We start from the raw sequence: 19,572 nt of genomic DNA, 5'->3' as shown, positions 1-19,572 counted from the left end.
GGTTCCCGCCAAATCTTGCGGCCGTCCAGCTTGGGTTGAGTTGATGGAGCCGTTTGACCCCGCCGAGCTGCCCGAGCTGCTTAAGCTTTATTACCGGAGGCTCTTTCCCTACGCCCAGTACTATCGCTGGCTCAACTATGGCGGAGGTGATGGAGGCGGGGAGCCGGGAGTGGGTCCGGAGGGGAGGGGAGGAGGATCCGGACGGGTACCTGGGAACGACAGCGTGGAGCACGGCCGCCAGGCTCTGTGCCGGGTGCCTTCAGGCGTCATGTCGAGCCCTCCCCAGCCCCTCGGAGGGTAAATGGGCCGAGAGGGGAGATGATGCCCACCCAGCTCGCGGCCACGCCGAGAACAGCGGAGCCGCGGCTCCGGGCACTGCGCGGCCTGACTCACGGTCGGCGCCGCGTTTACCTGCCGCGGGGCCGGCGCCGGGCGGGTTGGTGGGGCGGGAGCGCGATCTGCGTCGGGGGCGGAGGGGCGGCTCCCGGAGGAGGAGAGGTCCTGAGCTCTGCGCGGCCCGCTTCATGAGTGTCCGCCGGGGAGGGAGAGCTGGCGTGACGTATTTGAAATATTTCTGCATCTTTTTCCTCGTTTTTACTGTTCCCTATCACATGCGGGATGAAAAGCCCCTTGCAGTCAGGGACTGGGTCTTGTCTTTGGTTTTGGGGGGGGTGGTTATTTGCGTGTAGCACAGTGCTGGCCACAGGCGGCTCATTAAAAATACCGTCTCGTTGGTTAATGTTACAGTGCTCTGAGCTGAGTAAAGTGCCAAATTAATTTTAAAATATACATTTATTTTGCAGTGGTAAAGAATTACTTTCAACACCGTGAATTTTCCTTCACATTGAAAGATGATATTTACATTCGCTACCAATCCTTCAACAACCAGAGTGATCTGGAAAAGGAGATGCAGAAAATGAATCCTTACAAGATTGACATAGGCGCGGTGTATTCCCACAGAGTGAGAAATCGGTTTTATATATCTCGTTTTGTTTTTTAACCGAAAATGCATTGGTCCCCTTAAGGTTTTGAGAGAAAACTTTTTAGGGTTTATTCTAGTTGAAGAGCCACACTTTATTTAATTGTTTTTGCAAGTACATTGTTATGTTTTTTGTTCTGTGATACTCTACATTACTGACTGGAAATCATTTGGAAGTGCTTGTATTCTCAGTAAGACAAAAAAAAGCTGAGTTTCTGGCAAAAGATTAAATGAGGAAGTCAGCATGATTTAAGGGAGGGAATTAAGAGAGAATTACATTCTCTCCCAGCGTTGGAGTTCCGCTCTATTCCTCTTTCTCTCACACTCCTGAATCCGTTCCATTAGGACATCGCTTTAGCGCTACCATAGTACTATCTAAAATCCTACCACTGCCACCACCGTCATCATCCCTCGTCTGAATTACTGTGGAAACTCCCTAAGAGTTTGCTCCTGTAGACTCCAGAGTCTACTCTCAGCACAGCAGCCAGAGTGATCCTTTTAAAACAAGTCAGATGCTCTGATTCCTCTGCTCAAAACCATTCTCCAGGGGCTCCCCTTTTCACTCAGAGTAACGGCCCCTCTCTCCCTCACTCGGCCCCTCTCTCCCTCACTCGTTCCACCTCCGCCACACTGGCCCTTGCTCAAGCACTTTCCACTGCCGAGAACCCAGTCCCCCAGATATCTTCTTGGTTCCTTCCCTCGCCTCCTTCAAGTCCTCACTCACTGAAGCCCACAGCAACCTGCTCCCCTCATCCCCCTGCCACCCATATATTCTAAGCGCCTAGAAGAGAGAGTACACCATGAATATTTGTTGAAGGAATGAACATGCCAAAGTAGCCCTTCGTCCTCTCCTTACAAATACACACATGGGGGGAAGTAGACCCGTGGGCTAATAGCTTTTGTATGGTGCTTTTTTATATGTCGTGTATCTTGTTTTCATATCAATCCTGGTTATTCTTCTTACAAAGGAGAAAACAGGCAGGGAGGACTTAAGTAATTTGCCGAAGGCCACATAACTTCTAAATGATACAGCTGGGACCTGAACCCAGGTTTCCTGACTAAACCCCAGGGGAAGGGGGAGGAGGTAAGAAAAGGCAGGCAGGAAAAGTCCTTTGGAGAAGTTTCCTCTTCTTTAGACGTGGAGATTAAGTGGGGTCTCTATAGAAGGGGCACTGTAGTCCTCCCTAACACTGAAGGGGAAGAAGTCTCATTTTTTTATAGGGTCAAGACAGGCATCTGTACAGCTTGTTTTTTAAGGTCTTCCTTAAAAAATAAGGTCTCCTCCTACTCCTCCTATTTTCTGCTCCCCAGAGGCAACCACTTTCTTTTAGCTGATTCTTGAAGCATTTGCCTCCTTGTCTCTAAATGACATGATTATATTTCTTCCATTTTTCCATTTTAAGCATTATCTATTGACTTTCCACTCAGGCAGATGAGGAGTTAGCTTTCCTTACCTCACCCCAACCCTCCCCACACATCCAAGCTTCCCATTCCACATGCTCCTAATATGTTTGTTAGACTAAAAATTAGAAGTAGATCACTAATTCAACTCCACACTCTGTAAATTGTCTAAACCTCCCAATGTATTCAGACCCATCAGGCAGTTTGCCAGTTTCATCCTGAAGAAATTTCTCCTGCAGCCTCCTGACCTCCAACCTGGACTGATTGCTCTCTAGACCTGACGGATGAATATGGTCTTGTAATCACTGTGGTTTCCTTTCACCTTTCTCCTTGTTGGATCCCTTGTTGCCCAGATCCTATGTTCTCTTTTTGGTTTATTCCTTGTGTTGGTGGAGCAGATCCTCCAGGAGCTTCCTGAGAAAAGGTGAAGGGAAGACAATGCTTGACACCTGTGTCTGGAAAATGTCTTCATTCCACCTTGGTGCTTAACAGGTGGTTCAGTTTGTAAATCAATCTCTCAGAATTTTGAAGACATTGCTACATTATCTTCTGGTTTCTGGTGTGGCTGTTAAGAAGGCTAATGCCATTCTGATTCTTGTTCTGCTGTGTTGGAACTGGAAGCTCTTAGGATTTTCTGTCTATCCCTTCTGTCCCTAATGTTTTAAAATTTCACAATGATGTGCCTTGGTGCATATTGTTTTTCTATGTTGTGCTAGATATGGGTCCTTATGATCATGAACTTGTATCCTTCAATTCTGGGAATTTGTTTTTGTTTCTGTTTTGGTTTTGGTGAGGAAGATTCACCCTGAGCTAACATCTGTTACCCATCTTCCTCTTTTTTTGCCTGAGGAAGATTAGTCCTAAGCTAACATCTGTGCCACTCTTCCTCTATTCTGTATGTGGGATGCCTCCACAGCAGGGCTCATCAGTGGACTAGGTCCGTGCCCAGGATCCAAACTGTGAACCTGGGCGGCCAAAGTGGAGCATGCAGAACTAACCACTAGGCCACGGGGCCAGCCCCCTCTTCTTCTTTTTTTTTTTAATATGATTTTTCCCTACCTATTTTCTCTGGTCTCTCTAGAAATCCTAAAATCAAATGTTAAGCGTCTTGGATTGGTCCTCTCATTCTATTTTTTTTCCCTGCTATTTTCTATTCCTTTGTCCTTTTGCTGTACTTTCTGGGGAATTTTCTCAGAGGTTTTCATTTCAGCTATTATATTTTAATTTCCAAGAACGTTTTTAGAGTACTCTGTGCTTTTTTCATTGATATGTCTTATATCTGAGGATGTCAATGATAGTTTGTTTTCTTGCACCATCTGCTTTCTCTAAGTTGCTTTTTTTTCCGTTTTTTCCCCTCTCTCTTTCATATTATGTCTGGTAATCTCTTGCCTGTCGCTTATATTTAAGAATAGAGTACTAGAAGCTATTGGAAGCTCTGCACACATGACTGAGATGTCTTTACTACAGGGTGATCTGGCTGGGCCATTTTATTGAGGGGAAGCTCTGATGTCAGTTTCTCTAGATCTTTGCTAGAAGGAACACTCCACTAGCATAGAGATCTTTGTTTTGATTACTGATCTGTTCCTAGAGCATGTAACAGTGTCTGACACAGCTGGTCAGATTCTTCAGAAATGAATCTTGCCGTCTCCTGCCTGGGGTGGCAGTGGAAAGGTACAGAAGTGAGGGGAGAGGCCTGGGTCTCACCCTTCCACGTGTAAATGTCTAATTAATCCTCTGAATAGCAGTACAGTATAACCTTCTTCAACTGTGCCTGTTGCCCCCCACTCCCCAGTCCAGAGACCCTCTGTTTTATGTTCTCCACACAATAATTCAGGTGTCTTTGCCAGGGAAATGGAAGTGCGGTCACCTGGCTCTGCAGAGTAAGTGGAGGAATGTGGGGAACTAACTGCTTGATAAATAGATTTTTAACCGGTCCTCACACTCACTCACTCCAGAGATACCCGTTGTCACTTGTTCCTGAGCCTTTTGGGGATTCTGAGGTATAAATTGGGTTGCTTCTTATCTTTCCTTCCTGAGAGCTTAAGATCCAGCTTTTATGGGTCTCCTTATAAAAACTGTGGTGGTAGTATCTCCTCTCTGGTTCTTTTTTAAAAGGCTTAGGCCTTTCTTAGAAAAATACCTTTGCTATCATTTTTGTGCAGGTTTGGAGGGAGCAAAATAAGCATCTGTATTCAGTTAGCTTTCTTTACTGGGTAGTCCATTGCCTCACAGGAGGTCATGGGCTCAGTTCAGATTAATTGGAGAGATTTTTATTGAATTATTGAAAAATTTAAAATATATTTTCATTACTTATATGTCCCGTACAATGAAAGGTCCTTAAAACACCTTGCAATAGGGCATTAGTTATTTGTAGGTACTTTTCCGTATCAGAAACTTAAAAAAGCTTTATTATGATTTCCATTGATCAACAAATGTTTAATTATACAATGTTATATGTCAATTATATCTCAGCAGAACTGGAAAAAAAACCAAATATTATGGTAATATGTATTTATCAAACCCTGTTTCAAGTAGATGAAAGTTACATCAATTCTGGTGGATGTAAAGGATCCAAATAATGAACTTTAATTATGTGGTTTCTTCACTTCTCTATGGTCACTTTTTCCACGTGGGTAGAAAATGAGCATCGATGGCAGCTCTTATAGAAACTGATTGATACTTTGTACTTGTAGCCCAATCAACACAATACAGTGAAGCTGGGAGCTTTCCAGGCCCAGGAAAAAGAACTGGTGTTTGACATTGACATGACAGACTACGACGATGTGAGGAGATGTTGTAGGTGAGCGCCATGTGGCTTGCTGGAAAGGTGGGTGGTATTACTGACAGTGAGTAATGATGACTCTGCTCCAGTTCTGCAGACATATGTTCTAAGTGCTGGACCCTGATGACCATGGCCATACGCATCATCGACCGAGCGTTAAAGGGCAAGTATTGGCAGTGTCTGAGTGGGGTCAAATGCAAGAATCTGTTTTCCTCTGAATATTAGTCTGTCTATGCCATTTTATAATCAAATCTCATAGATTTCCAACAGGATTCCTTGCAACATATGATACGAAAATGAAAGACTGGAATAATGTTGTAGTTGAAACTCTAATAAAGCTGTTGATCAAACCAGTGAGCTTTTTCCCAATGCAGTCATCTATTGAGCAACTCTGTGTGCTAGGTACTGTCCTAGATGAGAGAAATATGGACGATAACAATTCTTACCTCAAGTAGGAGACACAAGAAAATCGAGGATTACATTGTGTTAAGTAATATGCACAGAGTGCTATGGGGATAGAGAACAGCAAGGGTGCACACAGGAATGGGAAGAGCCTAGGTCAGAATAGGCTTCCTAGAAAAGATTATGAGAAGGATGGAAATGATCATAATAATAGCTAATTCTTACCTAGGGGGCTTATTATGTGCAAGGCACTGTTCTAAACACTTTATTAACTCTTTAAAGATCCCTAGACTGATTCTTTAAGAATAAATGGTAGTTAGTCAGGGAGAGAAATGGAAATGCTGAGGCATGAAGAAATTCTTGGCAGGGAGATCAGGATAAACAGGAACCTGAAAGGAGTTAGTATAGTTAAGGTGCTACATGTGAATAAGAGGTAAAAAATGAAGCTGACTTGGGGGCTGGCCTGGTGGTGTGTTGATTAAGTTCACACACTCCACTTTGGCAGCCTGGGGTTCACAGGTTCGGATCCTGGGCGCAGACTATGCACTGCTCATCAAGCCATGCTGTGGTGGCATCCCATATACAAAACAGAGGAAGATGAGCACAGATGTTAGCTCAGGGCGAATCTTCCTCAGCAAAAAGAGGAAAATTGGCAATGGATGTTAGCTCGGGGTGAATCTTTCTCACCAAAAAAAGAAAAAATGAAGTTGAAGAAGTAAGCAAGAATCAGGATTTTACAGATTTGTTTTAAAACTTATTTAAATTTCTCCCCTCCTCAGAGGACTTTGGATTTAAGCATCGTCTCTGGGTATATTCTGGAAGGAGAGGTGTTCATTGTTGGGTCTGTGATGAATCAGTTAGAAAACTGTCCTCCGCAGTACGTTCTGGGATAGTTGAGTATTTGAGTCTTGTAAAGGTAAGATCTTCTTAATGATAATTTACATTTCTTTGTTTGCTAGATGTTAGCAAGCCTGGTGTGTTTAGTAACAAAGTTAAACTATCTTTTATAGCATCCACATCCCAGGGTAGATGATGTTACCAGTAGATCAGTTAAAATCATAGTAGCTACATTTTTTAAGATATTTCATATTTTTGAAAGCATCCCCCTTTGTGGCAAAAGGAAGATTAGTTTCGTTTTCTAGTTCAATTATGTCAAGTAGAGTTAACCCAGAAAGTTACAGGTATTGAGACTATATAAATAGCATCCGAGCTTCTCTACTTTGACAGAATTTAATCAGTATCTTTAGAATGCACTAGAGAAATTCTTTAATTATTTCAATTTATGTTCCATAACATACATGAAGTTCTTTTTCTCATGGTTTATTTTTCAGGGTGGTCAAGATGTTAAAAAGAAAGTTCACCTAAGTGAAAATGTCCACCCTTTTGTCAGGTCTGTTGGGAAAGACTCCATGCTGTTTAAGTTGTGTTTGATTTACCTTTACGTGCTTTTAGAATTACCTTGTCATCAGTTTTCTCTGCTGGGCTAGCAGTTTACAGTAATGATAGCTAGAGTTAGTTGAGTGTCTATTTTAGGCTGCTGTGTTCATGACAGGTACTTTACACATGTTCTCCTGGGTCTTCACAACAGCTTCATGAGAGACATGATGGTATCTCCACTTACCGATGAGGAAAGTAATGTGGCAAAGATGACATGAGACAGTAGATGTGAAGTCTATTTGCAAACTGCTAAGCATTATGTAATTGTTGAGATGTTAAAGCAAGCGATTCAGAGTAGAAAATGTAGGCTGTATCCCTCATTCTGCTAATGCATTATGATGCTGTCCTCATTTGGTTGCTTTCTACCCTTGTTACATATTTATGATATTAACCTTTTAAGTTGTGGAGTTTAAGAAGTAAACATTTCTTGAATATCTGTTCTAACCAGGTACTGTGCTAGGTTCTCTGCCCTTAGAGGGTCTCATTTAACTCTCATAACACTGTGAAGGGATATTATTCTCATTTTACCTAGTTACGTTCCAGAAATTCAGTGAAAATAAGCCCTAGCCTCCCAAATGGCAACAAAAGCTACCTGATGTATGTGTTGCGACTTTGTTATTGTTATTTCTACAGAAAATCTATAAGCATAATAAAAAAATACTTTGAAGGATATGCCTTGGTGGGTCAAGATATTCTTGAAAATAAAGAAAGCTGGGATAAGATTTTAGCCCTTGTTCCTGAAAATATCCTTTCTCAAGACCATTTCTATGTGAGGTACTTATATTGATCTATGATATTATAAGTGTGTTCTCCCTACATTTATCATATACTTATTCTTATAAGTTTAATCTTTTTTATACAAAACATCTCCTGTATTTCTGCATTTTTGTATTTCCAGTCTGCAATACAATGAGAAAGGAGACCATTTCGTAAGTAAACTTCCACGTTTTGGAAGTTGATCCTCCTAGAATTAATGGCTATTTATTTATTTTTACTGTTAATGTTTTGTTTTTATCATTTACCACTGGCATGAAGGTGAGGAATACAATAAAATGCTTAGGCGGGCACCCAGTTGCATTCCCACCTCACTGGGATCTTCTCAGTTTACTCACTAGATGAGCCAGGCTGACTTTATTTCCACTGGCAGCACAAGAAACATATTTCTACTTTATGCGGAAATACATGTTCTTTCTTCACGGAATTCCCATCTTCTTCCCACCTTGGGTGCTTGCTCCTTCTCAAACTCCAGCTCCACTTGACTGTCAGTTCCTCATGGACACTTAAGTCATCCTCATTCACCATACTTTATTCTCTTCCTTCATCTCAAAATGAATTCATACCTCTTTGTTTGTTCCCTCCTTATCTTCTCTCTTCCTGATACATTGAAAACTGCCTGATCTTTGCTCCAGAGCTCTATGCAGGGAAGTGTCAATCAGAATGTGCCACAGTTACAGACACAGGCTTCCTGGACCTGATCTCCCCACAGAAGTGCCATTTTCCTGTCATTTGCAGTATTGGTGACACTATCTGCATGGAGAGTTTGGGGCATCTCTAATTAAGTGAAAATCTTATCCCCCATGTAAATCCCCCTCGGCCACTTCTGGTGATTAGTGACAACTCTTGGCAATTATCCAGCAGGTCTACATGGGCAGCTAAGCAGAAGGTAGAGAAAGTTTTCTATGTTCCTGTGGGAGAATAAGTTTAGAATGAAAGTGGTAATTGTGGGTGGAAAGGACACTCCAAGGTGCATCACTATGTTTCCCATTGGACATTTTCCTTCAGGCTCTTTCACTTTTTCAGAACCACTCCAAAGTTTGTTCACAGTGATCATCAGCAGATGATTTGTAGGCTGGTCATTCTCATGAGTTTAAGGTCCACAACACTTGCTGTTTATGGCCCCAGGTCTGTTTATTCATACAATACTGTTTGAAATGCCCACAGCAGACACTCCTCAGGTGCTCACAAATGATGAGGGGGTTGTTGGCTGTGTCAACATCCAAGGTCAGATCCGTGCAGAATAACACTGAAATATTAAAATTTTGTTTCTTTTTCCTTCTTTTGAAATTATCTTCCTCATTTACTGTTGTTAAAGAGGCAATTACATTCTGGGCCTTTTCTTGTATTTCCTTGGAACTTGTGCATTCTCGGGTTCATCTGGAGAACAGCTCTCAGCTCGGGCTCTAACTCCTTGATCTTTGAAACCAGCACCCGCAGCGGGCTACCAAGCCTCACGACCTTCTGAGAGACTACAGAGCAGAAGGGGTACAATAAACCCTCCCCATCAGGCTCCTTCTGCAGTGAATTGATGCACTGGAGGCAGCAGACACGCCATATTTCAGGACACGGGTTTTTCAAGATAAGTCATGCAGACAAGACACCTACTTGCTTCTTTGAAGTGTTCAGCCATGGCCGCTGTCTCTCCTCCACTAGGACCTCTTCTGGCCTCCATCTGCTTGTCCTCACAGCTCACTTCTCTTAATGGCTATTTAAAGAATGCTGGATCATTTACTTGAAATATGTGCCAACCAGGGAAAGGTTTTACGTTAAACTATATAGATATTTTGGCATTCTTTCTGTCATAGCACTACTGTACTTTTACAGGGGAATTTAAGGAAATGTGTTTAAATTTAATATTTGCATTTTAGAAAACAATAATTACTTTCTATATAAACTTAAGATATCCTTGTGGTAATACATACTGAAAATAAGTTGTTCACTGATGTGCCCTAAATGAGTGTGTTCCTTAATTAAGACCCATCACCAATGCATAATGACCTTCAACAGAACTTCCAAAAGCATCACAGTTCACTTCAGCGTTGGGAGTATTTGAAGAAGGCAGCCAGCCAATGTCCGGTATGTTCCACTGAAATCTGTATCACACGTACAATGCTGCAATTCTTAATTAAATTCTACTTGTTTGGCTGAGGAAGTTAAAGATGGTTGAAGATCATTTTTTAACCACTTTTAAAGAAAGCTTTAGAAGTTCCTACTGATCCCCTCATGCCGGACTTGCACATGCTTTCAGAGTAACATCAAAAATGAGAAATGTGGACCCTGGCTTGAGTGGGAGATTATGCTCCAGTACTGTTTTCCACGGCTGGATATCAACGTTAGCAAAGGAATCAATCATTTACTGAAGAGCCCTTTCAGTGTTCATCCGAAAACAGGTACTGTGTAAAGAATGGAAAGAAAACTAAAAGAAAAATGCAAGTTATTTTTTGTTTTAGTCAGCATATCGCTGGGTGTGAATACATATGATGGCTGAGATATTAAAAGTTGAGGAATTTTTCTATCAGCTAATACCTAAATTTATTTATTTTTAATTGTTGATTAGTAGCTACCAGATGAGTTTCCACCATGTAAATAATTCTCAGTTGGGTTTCTGAGGTTCAGTGTGAGAATCAGAGTTGGAGAGGAACTGAGAAATCACACAACAGCGCTCACTGTACAGAAGAGAAGACAGTGGCCCAGGAGATTCAAGTGACTTCGCCACAGTCTTAAAACCAGTTGTGTCAGAGCTGGGAACAGAGTTCAGCTCTTAACACTCAAAATCCTCTGCTGCCTCCCTCAGTTCTTTTTCAGTAGTTTTAGTTTTCCTCTTTCACATTTCTCTTAGGTAAGATTTGATGGACTGAAACGGACTTTAAAATAAATATAAAAGTGGTTATACTGGCATCAACTTTGCTCCATCCAACCAAGGGACATAACAGAGAAGTATATAGTTGTCCTTGGTAGTGTCCACAGTCCAGCTCTGCCGCTTGCTGTGGGATGTGAGGCAAACTACTCTCTGTGCCTTGGTTTTCTCATCTGTAAAATGGAGATAACAGTACCTACCTCAATGAGTTATTGTGAAGATCTAAATTGTAAAGAGCTTAGAAAAGTGTCTGTCACATATTCAGTTCTCCCGAATTGTGTAGTTTCCTTTAATAATCTACAGTGACTCTGTAGGGCATAGATTTATATAGCCCCTTTTCAAACCTGTCAACTGTGTGATTTTAGTAATAAGCTTAATATTTAGTAATTAGCTTCTTTTAGTAATAAGCTTAATATTTCTTGGTATTTATTTTAAGCTTAATTCCAAAGCTTCAGTGGGTATCCCCTTATTCTAATATTCAAGGTTTGGGTAAATAATAATGTTCATTCGTGACTGTAAACATTTGATTATATCTTTTTCCCCTTAAGTAGCTGTAGTCTTTTTGCTTTGTCTACAAACAGCAACTCCAAATTCCCTTAATTATTTTACTTGTTACCCACCTCATATTCTTTAGAGTCAATATCTCATTTTTGAGATGTGATGAATTTTATGTGGTGTCCCAGTGTGGAGAACTGTAAAAGGGTAGTATGGTGTTACCTATTTTATTTCCAAAATGCTTTGTAAAGATGCCGAACATATAGGTGTCTGTTTTGATCTCAGCAGACAAACCAAGATAATTAAAGGAATTATTTCCAAGAATTTTATTCCATTTTCAGGACTCACTAAATTTGAGGTTGTTCTCTACTTAAATACAGGAGGATATTAGGAAGACGGAGATAGAAATAAAAGTAAAGAGCAACTAGGTAATAGCTCAAGTCTTTCACGCTTATTTTTTGGTCATTTTTTCAGAGAAATAAAGGGCACGGCTAATGTAAAAGTATTTTTCATTTATATTTCTAAATATTGTTTTTAACAGATAAGTCTTAGATTAAAATTTTAGCCAAAAATAAGTCATAGGAGACAGCCTATAATGATTTGTATTCCACAATCATCAGTGTATAACTTTTGGTTCTTGCAGGTCGCATTTCTGTGCCTATTGATTTACAGAAAGTGGATCAGTTTGATCCATTTGCTGTTCCAACCATAAGGTATGTTCCAGATCATTGTTGACTCCTTTCTTGTTTGCAACTGTTGTTCTGAATGTGAAGTAGATTGGATTAGATCCCTTCCAGCTCTTCTGAGGCTATTGATGATGCCCTAGGAGAACATTTGCTAGTGAGTTCCACAGAACACAAGTTTTTCAGCTGCTGTTATGCAAGGAAAAGATTTTAAGTTCAAATAAGTTTGGGAACTGCTGACTTAAACAGATTAAAAGTTCTTTACTGCAAGATTTCCCAGCCTTTAATAGGCTAATGTGTGTGGAAAACTCCCAGAAGAGATTATGGTTTTTAGAATATCCCGAATTTAGTTGGCCACATAATTTTATCACAGAAAATCTTGTAGGATTCACACGCTGTCATACACTGGGTAATGTTGACCAAGAACCAGCTTTAAAATTCTCTTATTCTATTATTTGTAGCTCTATCTGCCATGAATTGGATGCCATTTTCACTAGTGAAGTGGAAAAAGAGGAGAACCAAGCTGAATCTGACATCAAACATAGAACCAGAGGTAGGTTGATATATGGAAGTGTCACTTTAACACAAGCTTTTTATATAGACATCCTTCTGTCACTCCAGTAATTAATTCTCCTTGGATTTAGCCCAGAGGGGATCAATGTTTATCCTGAAACCAGCTCAGTAACAAATAATGTTATAGCATTGCTTCTGTCCTGTCTTCATCAATTGCCCAAATGGTGCTGTTGAATCTAATTTGACTCAGCAGATATTTACTAAGCAAGATCTATATGCCAGGATCTGTATTGTACAATTAAGTGGTCATTTGGTGTTAATAGTTGTTTGAATCTCACAGTCTTAGATTCACAGCTATTTATTTAACAATTACTATGTATGCAGTACTTCTGTTCTTTGTGGAGTTTTTTGTTTTTGTTTTTTAAAACATTTTATTTTTCCTTTTTCTCCCCAAAGCCCCCCGACACAAAGTTGTATATTTTTTTTTAGTTGTGGGTCCTTCTAGTTGTGGCATGTGGGATGCTGCCTCAGCGTCGCCTGATGAGCAGTGCCATGTCCATGCCCAGGATCTGAACTGGCAAAACCCTGGGCCGCTGCAGCAGAGCGCGAGTACTTAACCACTTGGCCACGGGGCTAGCCCCCTTGTTCTTTGTTTTGGATGTATCCAGATGAGTGTTATGGTAAATATATGTCAAAACTATAATTGAATTGTATATTCAAGAATTTGAAGGAGCTAAGGGATTTATAAATCTTCCTGCTAATGGAAGTCAAATCTTATACCAATACCCAGGAGACGCTCAATAGCAACAGAGTCCAGTAATACTTTCTGTGATGATGGAAATGTTATGTGCTCCCCAACATGTAGTCACTAGCCACATGTGGCTTTTGATCACTTCAAATGTGAGACTAGATATTTAATTTCATTTAATTTTAATTTAAATAGCCACATGTGGCTAGTGACAACTGGAATAGACAGTGCAGGTCTGTGATCTCTGATTGACCTTTTCGGTCAAATGTTGCTACCCTTCTTTCAAAACCCAAGCTCAAATATCACTTCATCTATTCCAGCTCTACCATAATACCTAAACATAGTACATTCCACTATTAATGTTTGTAGAGTGATTACGTATTCTGTTTAAAATATCTGAAAAAGTCTCCAACATGAAAAATCAGAATAACCTGGAAAAAGGAACTCAGGGAAAACAGACAATGCAAGAAACAAAGGAAAGCTTTTTTTTAAAAAACGAATATCGTCAGAGAATAAAAGATAGTGGTTAAGTTTGGTGCACTTTACTCAAAGGCCCAAGTTCCGTTCCCAGGCATGGACCTACACCACTCATTGGTGGCCATGCTGTGACAGTGGCCCACATACAAAATAGAGGAAGACTGGCAACAAATGTTAGCTCCAAGTGAATCTTCCTCGGGAGAAAAAAAAATTCAATGGAAGGGTCAGAAAAGAAAAGTTGAGATTTCCCAGAAAGTAGTACAAAAAAGACAAGTTTGTTGTTGTGGTTGTTTTAAGGAGGAAAAAGATAAAGAAAATTAGAGGTCTGTTTCAGGAGGTCAAATATCTGACTATGGAGTTTTAGAAAAAGAACAAATAAAAAGGAGGAGAAATTATATAGGAAAACATCTCAGAAATGAGTCCTTGATTGAAAGGACTCAGCATAATATGAAAACAGACCTACACCAAGGCACATCATTTTGAAATTTCAGAACAGTAAGAATTAAGAAAAGATCTGAAGAGCTTTCAGACCCCTTCCTACTACCCCTCCCCCTAAAAAAGCCACAGACCTAAGAAGAATGGCCTCAGATTTCTAAATAACAATGGAAGTGTTCAATAGTTAGAAGTAGGTGCTAGAGAAGAAAAAGTGGTTGCCATGCAAGAGGATGGAGAGGTTAGAATTAGGGCAAGGACTGCTCTTTTTTCCATTCATTATAAACCTGTTGGTACCATTTAACTCTTTTTTTAAAAAGTGCAAAACTTATATTACTTTAACACAATTCTTTGAGTGTAATGTCTCTTTGTGGACATCTTTTTCTTTTGTTCAGACATTTAAAGGAAGCAAGTTTTGATTCCTTATAAGGAGAAATTTCCTAATAAATATTCCTGTTCAAAAATACACTGCAGTGCCTATCATTTCAAGTATTCGTAAATAGGCTAATAGCCTTCAGTCAGTCAGGGATGCTATAGAGGAAATGGGAGGTTGGAATAGGTGAGATGTAAGTTCCTTATTATCTCTTTAGTTTCTGTGATTTTAAGCCGTTGCCCTTTTTCACATTAGTACCATTTATACCTTCCCTTCTACTTTCCAAATCCTGGAATGTTCTCCACTCTCCTCTCTATCTGATTATATCTTTTTTCTAAGACCCAGTTCATAGCCACCTCAACACTGATTGGGCAATTCTTTGGACTCCTAATTATCCATATGCCGTTTTGGCCTTTAATTATATATTATTTTCTATTACTACATAAGAATTTGTGTTTCCAATTCATTTGAAAACTTCTTGAGACCAAGTAGTATGGCTTAGACTTTTTTAGAATTTAGCATAGTACTTAACATATAATAGGCAGTTAGTAAATATCTGTTTAAATAATTATTGAGTGCCTATTATATATTCCACAGTGGTGAAACAAACATACAGTCCTACATCTAAGGAGCTTACAATCTTGCATTAAAGGTTCAAAGTACTACGTGGTTGATCCCAAACTAACCTTTTTTTGGTATGAGTTTATTTATTATAAGAAAATTCATATATGAAAATGTAGGACAAAGTTATAATGTACCTTCATAACTGCCACAGTTCAGATATTCCAGTCCCAAGTAAGTCAGATAACATTTACTAAAACTTTATTTTAAAGTATAGTGTTTTTTTTACTCTTCCGTGAACTATTATGAGGACTCTTAATTCCATGCAGACATAACAAAATACCAAAATCCAAATCTCATCCTGTTCTCAGATTTTCTTCCCTTATTGGCTATTAATTATAGATTATGTAATTAAATGGATGATTAAGATTCTGTATTCAAAATTTTATTATGTACATGTTTAGACTATAAATCAAAGAATACCTGTTCTTCATGCACTGTGACTATAAATTTCTAATAGTCTTCAAAAGGCATGGCCCTGACTTCACATTTTTAATGTTTTGCTCTGTTGGCAAAGCTATTTATTATTGAAGCCACAATTTTTAAAGAAAAGAATGTTGGGTGAGACTTAACACATAGCAATAGGTTATATTAATCTAATATTAGAGGGCCTGACTACTAGAGTAGATATGTGCGTGTGGTTTGGCAGTTTTAGAGCAGCATTGTCTAATACACTAGCCGCATGGGGATATTAAGCACTTGAAATGTAGCTAATATAACAAAGGAACTGATTTTTTTAATTTAATCTTAATTAATTTAAATTTAAAAACTGACACTCAATTCAATCATTGGAAAACTTTTAAGTATATTTGGAAAGCTTGGATATATGAGCCTACTTTTTCAACTGTATATTTTATAATTTATATGTAAATATGAATCAGATATTTCTGATGATATACATCTAAATTGAGGTGTACTTTAACTACAAAATGCTAGATTTCAAAGACAGTATGAAAGAGAAAGTACAATATTTCAATTTTTATTACATGTTGAAGTGATAATTTAGATATCCTGGGTTAAATAAAATATATTAAAATTATCTTCACTTTTTTTTTTTGATTGGCCCTGAGCTAACATCTGTTGCCAATCTTTCTTATTTTCTCCCTTCTTCTCCCCAAAGCCCCCCAGGACATAGTTGTATATCCTAGTTGTAGGTCCTACTAGTTCTGCTATTTGGGACACCACCTCAGCATGGCTTGATAAGTGGTGCTAGGTCCACGCCCAGGATCTGAACTGGGGAAACCCTGGGCTCCGGATTAGCACACAAACTTAACCCCTTGGCCACAGGGCTGGCCCTTAATTTCACCTTTTTAAAGTGGCTACTAAAGTGTTTAAAATTACACATTTCTCACAGCATTGTTCTAGAGAATTCTTACAAGAAACTTAAAGTTATACTTTCCTGTTATTCCTGCTGCCAAAACACTAATTATAATGCATGTCTTCATAAATTAGATTATAAGAAGACCAGCCTAGCTCCTTATGTAAAAGTTTTTGAACAGTTTCTTGAAAACCTGGATAAATCCCGAAAAGGAGAACTTCTCAAGAAGAGTGGTAAGACTGTACACCTTTCCCTTTTAGCTGTTTGGATCTTAGCATGGGTAGTTTAAAGCATCCAGCAAGTGAGCAGTTCTAGAGCTCTGGTCTTTGCCCTCCCAAAAAAAGTTACTGATTATATTACTATCCTTAGGGTTTTTGAAAATTGAGCTTCCTTAATTCAATTCAACACATATTCATTCAACTCCTTCTATTTTCTGAGGTACTATGAGGGAGACAAAGATGAATTATACAAAGATGAATTCCCTACCTTGCCTCCCTGCCTATTGGAAGTACTAACTGGTACAAAACAAAGATGCCAAGAAAATGCTGAGAAAGAGATCTCATCTCATTGAGAGAACCAGAGAAGATTTCATATGAAAGGGGTGGTATCTGAACTCTTTCCAGTGAGCTGCTATACAAATTCTAATCCCCAATGCCAAAATACCATGCCTTGAGGCATGAGTAAAATTTCTACAAGCAGAGATTTGATGAGATAAGAGTACAGGAGTAGAAAAAGAAGACAGGTGGTTCATTCTTGAAGGAACAGCAGGAGCAAAGGCATAGAGGCAGGAAAGCATTGGGTCACTCTGGAGGCCATTGAGTAGTACAGCTAATCTGGAAAGAGATGTGTCAGGAAGTGATGGGATAGAAATCTGAAGAAGCAGATGGGAAGCCAGAGTACAGATGGCCTTGAATTCCATACAGTCTTAGGAGTTTGGGACAGGGAAGCTATTAAAGGTTTTAGAGGAAGAGAGTGCCATGATATGTAGTTTTATTTAGAAAGATAAATCTAGCAACAATACATCTAGGGATAGAATAGAGCCCAAGAGACCAAATGGGCTATTACCATTAGGACAGCAACACTGGAGAGCTCCATAAGGTGCAAATACTGGGGCCATCCTTGAGACTTGGTAATGATTTGGAAGTGGAGAGATGAAAGATGGAAGTAAAAGAGTCACAGAAGCCAGGGGAAAGGAAAGTTTCAGAAGATTATCAAGGGTCAAATGCAGTAGGGAACTGATAAAATCCTTTTGGATATAGGAACTAGAAGGAGGTGCTAAGAGGATAAGCAGTGTCAAAGGAAGAGTTCTTTAAATAGGAGAGTCCTGAGCATGTGTGTAAGCCAAAAGGAAAAAAATCAGCAGTGGATATTATTGAAGAGATTGATAGATACCACAGAACACTGTGGCAACGTTAAAGAAATGCAAACTCCCTTTCCACTTCATTTTGAATAAAATGTGTGTGGGTTAAAGAGTAGTGACTAAGATAATGCTCTAGTCATAGTAGACACTCAAATATGTGCCTATTGAATGAACAACGATGACTGTGAACTTGGAAAGCCTTGTTGAAGCTGCCATTCCAACTGGCCATATTAAGTCCTTTGTATTCTTGTTCTGTGCTAGCTCAGCCTACAATGTGGGCTTCAGCAAATGTGAAAGCAAATCTTTATGCATGATGTGAATTTAATGGAAGCATTAAGCAAATCAGAAAGTGAAAATAAATAGGCTTTGTTTTGTTTTCCTTCACTATCCTTTGATAAAAATCTATTTTATTTTAGATTTACAAAAAGACTTCTGAAGATAACAACACCCCTCAAACCAATGTGGATATCTTCTACCTTCAACCAAGAATGAAATACTTCAAGAGCTGTTTAATAAAATAAGGCAGAACCATGTATGTGTCGTAATGCTCAAAACAAAATTGCCTTTTCTTCAGAAATAATTATGTTGAAAAGATTCCTGAGACCACCCAAGGAGAGTGTCTAGGTTCCTGGAAGGAGCAATAATGGTAGGAATAAGTGGATTGCAGATAAATTTGTAAAATTTAATATTATACAAAGATAATTCTAAGATTTCTGATACAAATACTCACTCTACCAGTTGCCATATATAGAGGTAAGTGAGCAATAATATGCCCAAGACTGGATACAGCCTCCATATTTCTGGAGCGAGTACTCTAGGTGAAAGAGAGCTTTGTCCTTAAGTCTTAGACACTTAATTATACCTGGAGTATGTATTCAGTCACTCCCTAATTTTGCTTACTGGTATTTTTATTGGTCAGGCCACACCTCACTGCCCATCTTTTAAAAATCACTGTAAACTGCCCTTCTAAACCTACCAAACCTTCAATTCAAAAGATATGAGTTACTAGATTACAATATTAGGACCTAGTAGAGTATTTTTTTACAACTGTTAGAATTGTAGCTCCTAACCTTTTCCCTCAGAGAACAACTGGATTAGTCTAGCCTGTAAAGCAGCAGCTTAGAAAAAAATAACCAGCTTCACCAACATAAAACCTCTTGTACTTGTCAGAACACTTGGACTTTCTACATATCCGCATACTTAAATTTAATTTTAAAGGTTTTGGTTTTTCCATATTTGCTTTTGTTTGATAGATTCTGAAGTGTCAGATTTCTTTGCCTGGTTTTACAACCAATCTAAGTAAAACAGTCATTCTGGTTTACATTCTGTCTTCTGAGAAGCAAGCTATCAGACTGGTGCTTCTGTGATTTATGAAAATTTTCCTTCTGGGGCCGGCCCCGTGGCCGAGTGGTTAAGTTCGCACACTCTGCTTCGGTGGCCCAGGGGTTTTCCTGGTTCGGATCCCGGGTACAGACATGGCACTGCTCATCAGGCCATGCTGGGGCAGCATCCCACATAGCACAGCCAGGGGCACTCAGAACTAGAGTATACAACTATGTACTGGGAGGATTTGGGGAGAAAAAGAAGACTGGCAACAGATGTTAGCTCAGATGCCAATCTTTAAAAAGAAAATTTCCTTCCTTTGCATTTCCTTTAACATCTTTTCTCTATAGCCACAGTCTTTTTTTATCTTTTGGTTTATATAAAACAGACTCTGTCATGCAGTCAACATACTGAAATGCCTTGCATTTCTTTCTCTCTTCTAATTTTTTAAGAGGAAATATTAAAGACTTGTGCAAAATTCCTCTTTATTTGAGCTTGTTTACTATGTATTCAGTCTTCAGGTTCAGAAAATAGTGGGTCAATTAAAACTCCTGAATACAACATTACTAGAGACTCCTTAGTCCATGTTAAAAA

The 19,572-nt window shown here is 39.3% G+C and overlaps 1 protein-coding gene across 4 annotated transcripts; it reads left to right on the top strand.

The window, feature by feature from the left end:
* Positions 1 to 12: 12 nt before the first annotated feature.
* PRIM1 (DNA primase subunit 1) lies at positions 13 to 18,188 on the top strand. Of its 4 annotated transcripts, none has more exons than XR_011496970.1 (14): positions 13 to 146; positions 804 to 961; positions 5,074 to 5,180; positions 5,252 to 5,325; positions 6,344 to 6,480; positions 6,896 to 6,954; positions 7,635 to 7,744; positions 9,763 to 9,854; positions 10,027 to 10,168; positions 11,774 to 11,843; positions 12,275 to 12,366; positions 12,816 to 13,006; positions 16,430 to 16,528; positions 18,072 to 18,188. XR_011496970.1 is itself a non-coding variant. In XM_044755517.2 (13 exons), exons 1-13 carry the CDS (start codon positions 44 to 46, stop codon positions 18,089 to 18,091), a joined length of 1,263 nt encoding a protein of 420 aa, XP_044611452.1. In that variant the 5' UTR covers positions 13 to 43; the 3' UTR covers positions 18,092 to 18,188. The 4 variants fall into 4 exon arrangements, 2 of the variants coding, with proteins under 2 accessions (XP_044611452.1, XP_070350573.1); XR_011496969.1 differs by having other exon boundaries at positions 9,760 to 9,854; XM_044755517.2 differs by lacking the exon at positions 12,816 to 13,006.
* Positions 18,189 to 19,572: the final 1,384 nt, after the last annotated feature.

The sequence above is a fragment of the Equus asinus genome, chromosome 22 (assembly GCF_041296235.1).
Source record: "Equus asinus isolate D_3611 breed Donkey chromosome 22, EquAss-T2T_v2, whole genome shotgun sequence".
Lineage (NCBI taxonomy): Eukaryota > Metazoa > Chordata > Mammalia > Perissodactyla > Equidae > Equus > Equus asinus.
This window is presented reverse-complemented; position numbering and strand designations above follow the sequence as displayed.